General features: G+C 30.2%; 1 protein-coding gene across 5 annotated transcripts in view; it reads left to right on the forward strand.

Annotated features, from left to right (window-relative positions):
* Positions 1 to 5,113, forward strand: part of LOC106456835 (calcium-responsive transcription factor-like) — a 63,429-nt gene that overhangs the window by 24,349 nt on the left and 33,967 nt on the right. For all 5 annotated transcript variants that reach the window (XR_002610012.1, XR_002610013.1, XM_022382612.1 and 2 more), the window contains exons 6-8: positions 2,190 to 2,301; positions 3,603 to 3,740; positions 4,746 to 4,970. Coding sequence is in view for 3 of the 5 variants with exons in the window: in XM_022382612.1 (XP_022238320.1) it covers positions 2,190 to 2,301; positions 3,603 to 3,740; positions 4,746 to 4,970 (475 nt within the window). In the remaining 2 variants the exon portion in view is untranslated. The remainder of the gene's footprint in view (positions 1 to 2,189; positions 2,302 to 3,602; positions 3,741 to 4,745; positions 4,971 to 5,113) is intronic.

A 5,113-nucleotide genomic window follows, 5' to 3' on the forward strand; every position in this document is an offset into this window, starting at 1 on the left:
TATTGATGTAGTAATTTATGATTTTTTAGTTATTCAAATGTATATATAAAATCTAAAAAAATTTTGTTTCATGTCCTCCATGTGCAAAATTTGTAAAGGCTTAGCAACCTATGTCAAGCAGCAACCAAGTACAACCAGAAGAGATAATTATTTGCTTTACTTCTTGAATTACTGTTCTGTATTTTAATAAAAATACGTTTAAGAACTTATTTCAAATCAGCAATAATCTATATACATAGATAATGTATATTATTTGAAATATGACTGTATTTTACAAAATACTGGGTCTGCTAAAACACAGCCAAGACAAATTACTTTATACAGACCAAAGGTCACCTTTATGTTATTTGATACGGTAATATGAGTGCACGTGAGCCATGTCATTGTAACTTCTGAATTCATAGCCAGGCACGGCTGAAAGGTCAATATAATAAAAATAATAAATAGACATAAATGTATAATGTTATGAGATTTAAGCTATTTTTTCTAAACATTTATGTTTTCATGTTATAATTTGTGTTCATTCTAGAATGAAAGATGCATAATTTATGTTTATTTCCTAATTTTTATGGTGGTTGTGAGATCGGTCAAATTTACCGAACCCGTACAGAGATTAATTACTGAAAATAACAGATGAAATATAAAGTTTTTATTAAGAAACGTTTGATAACAATTTGGACATTATAAAGATTTAGCATGTGAAATTGGAAAATTTTCTGACCATACTACACACACATGCCCAGCTGCTTGCCTGTCAGATAGTGGACAGTTGATCATTATGCTATTCTGTCAACTTGCGTGACATTTTAGCATTCAGCCAAAGGTTCTTATGACAAACATTTTTGCTCTACTTCCTTCATTTGGTAAAGAGGTGGATGCAGTCTTCCACCAAATACTGCACCACTAGGTTATCCCTGTTTTGTGGATGTCACACTCTATTGGCTTTCCCTGCAATGGTTCTTTCACCAACTTATATGTAGGATTCCATTTCTTTATGGTAGAAGACAGTGAGTAACATTTCTGAAGTTAACATTTTCTTTACCTGAAAATGTATTTCAAATAGATACTCACCTCTCTGCAATACCTCGAACTCCACTTCCAGTGTATTTAGCTTATCTAATTAAGAATGATCTTTTTTTAAATGCTGTTCTTATGGGGATTACTGTGCATGGAGGATGTGTTGTCCTCTTATTGGTGGAGGAATGTATATATATATATATATATATAGTATGATATAGTCTGATGATGATTACATCATAGGCTGCAGCAATACATATTAACTCCTGTAGGGGTAGGAGATTTGTTCAAGGGTTGTGGCATATGCAAGAAATTACACAATGCTCGAGGTAACAGCTCTGTGGGGTGCAGAGAGGTGATTATCTATTTGAAATACATTTTCAAGTAAGGAAAATTTTAACTCTATTTTTTATGAGTATTTAAAAGAAATGTACTACAAGGTAATTAATTCACTAATTACATAGTTAGACAGTCATATATAATTATTGCTTGCTTGTGTTTAACAATAATAGAGACATTTATACAGAAGAACAAACAAGCATACTTCTTGAAGAACATGTAACATCTCTATCTATTCTAGTTTATAAGTAACACTAGAATTTATGCACTTTGTTGTCAACAATATTAATATCAGAAAGAAGAAAAAGCAAGAGAATAAATCTTTTTAGAAACAGTTAATTAATTGTTTATTATTTCCTTAGTTCTAATTCAAAATAGGTGTTTATGGTCTTCATTTTTGTCAATTAAGTTATTGACTTAATTTTCCCAATTATATCATTTTTATGTAACAAATTCAAACTCTTAAAAATAGAAATGTCAGCAACAGCCTGAAATATATTTTCTTCTCAATGAGGGAAAACTTCTCTTAAAATAATTTAGGCCTATACAAGCTTTTAATACTAAGTTTCAGGTCAAATAATTTTTCAACTAAGTGCTTTTAGTTATGTAGGTTATAACCTTTTACATGTTACTGATACTTATGATTGTTCACATGTTTGTATTAGGTTATAAATCAACATATAACGTTAGACTCATTTTCAGTGTTGTTTGGAAATAGTTTTGTTCTTATTTAAATTATGAGGTTGTAGTGACCAATCATTATTTCATCTTTGTGTGTTAAATACATCAGTCTTAAAAATAATAAAAATAATTTGTGAATCACATACTGACAGGAAGTAGAGCTGTGGTGATGGAATGCCAGTATGGACCTAGAAGAAAAAGAAATCCATCCAAAAAACTCAACCAAAGTCAGAAAGGGAAATTCAAACAGACTTGTCCTGCTAGGTGAGAACATTTGTTTGTCTTGCGAGTTTTATAAGCAACAAACCATGACTGGTGTATGTGACAAAAGAAAATAATTTTATTTTTCTGTATAAGGTGTAGCTCTCTCAGCAAAACAGACAAAGAACAGAGAAGAATAGCATGTTTTCATTTATTTGGTTTATTCACAAACTGTTAAGTCAATCTTGTAACTTTCTATTGAAACTGTTGAATATACAACATCATGACCTCAGTAGTAATACTCTTTTTTTTTCATTTGTAGTAATATCTTTAGTGTTGTTGATGACTGTACAGTTTTCTTTGGTTTGTTGGACGAAAAATATGTGTAAGAGTATGCAGAAATGCCCTCACTTTTCTTATCCCTGCAAGTCTTCCATTTTAATTTTCTAATGTTTCACACCTTCCACTTTTAATCTTCTTACTATACAATTCTAGTTTCTTTTTCTTCTCTGCAATAATATTTCTTTTTCTCTCTTCTTTCTAACCTCAACTAAGTTTAAATACATAATCTGTTCAGCTTTTACTTGTAGTTAGTTATTCTTTGGTAAAATAAATAGTAAAACCTTAACAACACAGTTCCTAGTAATATCTAGTGTTTGTTTGAAATACCTCATGGGTTGACTGTTTGAGTAGATTTATTTTTTTTTTATTTTTTTACAACTCACTGGTCAATTTTAACTGCGAATGTTGCACTACAACACAAATATTTTTACACCTGTTATAGTTTTATTGTACAGTTTTTCTTTTTTTTTTTGTTGTCAGAATAGCACTATGCCTCAAAGGATCAGTCAAACCAAATTCCTTCAAAATAAACTTGTTTCTAGAAAAAAGTTTGATAAATGTTGTGCCATTTTGAATATGATAATATTGATCTGGATAAATTTTAGAGCATGTTAAAATAATGCTATGGGATTATCATATGGATTATATCTGACCCAATTCTAAAGCAGAAGAAATTGGATATTTAGATATAGTAGAAGTTTTTGTATAAGATAAGGCATTGTTTGGTGTGTTACTTTGTTTGCTGTTTCCAAAACAATGTTGATATTTTAACAAATATTGCAAGTATAATATTTATAATTTTTTTTATCTCTAATATATGAACATACAAATTCTAAAGCTTTATACAAAAGTCAAGTATAAGGTTTTAGCTTGATTATGAGCCATATATGGTACCACAAGTGAAATATAATGCCACATTCCCTTTCTTGATCCTATATTCACCAAAAAAAAAGGTAAATGTATTTTTTTCAGGCTTTTAAGAGTTATATCCTGTTATGGTTTTCTGATTTTTGTTCTTCTAGGATATACATTAAAAAAGTGAAAAAATTTCCAGAGTATAAGGTTGACCCAAATCTTGAGAAAAAAAGTTTACATGTAGCAATGGAGAAAGCTTTTGTAGAACTGAAAGCAGCTGGTATAGACGGACATGGTGAAGAAAGGTGAGGATAGTCCTGTCAGTATATTAAGTCTTTAGAAGAGGACTTCAAATAAGAATATGAGCAATATCTGTAGTGAATCTAAATCCAGGAAATTTTCAAGAGGGCAAGCATCAACTTGTAAATTATGCTACTGCCAGTGTAGATTTAATGCTTGTAATTCTTTCAGTACTCAACTGCTGACTCTGCAAGAAGTACTTTCTAAAAATTGTGCAAACATGAAATTCCTAAATTTCTATGTAGTAATACTTGAAAAGTTAATTTAAAATTGCTTTTTTGAATTTGTAAATAGCAATAATTTACACAGTGTTGAAAATTACTTGCAAACCCAGGTAAAGTGAGGAACATGGACTTTTACAACTTAATATGAATCATTATAAAAGAAAATGTGTAAGATTTTCATTTAGCAAATGTTGTTTCTCTGTGTTAATAAATTTCATTGCAAAGAAAAGTGAACTTACACTAACTGGTATTTTTTTGCTTTTTAACTAGTGGAATAGTAAAAAATCAATAGGATTGAAATTTGTGGTTTTGTTAATTAATAGGAGATGTTTTCCTATCTGTAGGAATAGAAATGTGTTTACAGCAGTGCTTTCCAAACTTTTTTGATGGTGACCCATTATGTATACACCAAAAATAATTTGACACCGCATAGACGAGTATAAACTGGCACATTGAGGCTCCCCACTTTACCTGTCAGTACATAAGGCTGTGTTGGTGAACCTTTTTCATGTCATGTGGCCAAAAAGAAATATAAAACATTAGATAATTTTTGGTGTGCCACATCAGTGAGCAAATTTAAAAATACTTTATATTGCTGAATTTAATAACAGCTATAATAAAAATAAAAACTTAACAAAACATTTTGTGCAATTTCCAAAAACATGGCAACACCACTCAGAGCAAAACACGACACCCCAAAGTATCGTGACACCCACTTTGGAAAGCACTGGTTTACAGATTTTGTGTATCAGTTGGTTATTATGTAGCTTTTTTAATACTTTTTAGGTGGTATGTTCAGTTGCCAACAGAAAAAGCCCATGAGTTCCATGATAGACTGCCTACAGGAAATGGCTCCTCTCCAAACAAGCAGCATCATAACATACGAGCAGTAAAAGATAATATTACTAAGAACTCTTGTCTATCTCGAATTCATCCTACATTAGTAACAAAAATAAGAGAGCTAGTAGCTAATGGTGAAACCAAAGTGCTGACAATTCGAAAGCAACTCAGGTATTTAGAAGATTAATTTTTATTTTTCATCTAAGACTTTTTTTTTATGCCTAAAATAATTTTAAGTATATATAACCATATAAAACTTTTACATTTATGAACATTATTTTGCATTATTAGCTTAATATATATGGATTTAGGAC

The sequence above is a fragment of the Limulus polyphemus genome, unplaced genomic scaffold (assembly GCF_000517525.1).
Source record: "Limulus polyphemus unplaced genomic scaffold, Limulus_polyphemus-2.1.2 Scaffold262, whole genome shotgun sequence".
In the NCBI taxonomy this organism is placed as follows: Eukaryota; Metazoa; Arthropoda; class Merostomata; order Xiphosura; family Limulidae; genus Limulus; species Limulus polyphemus.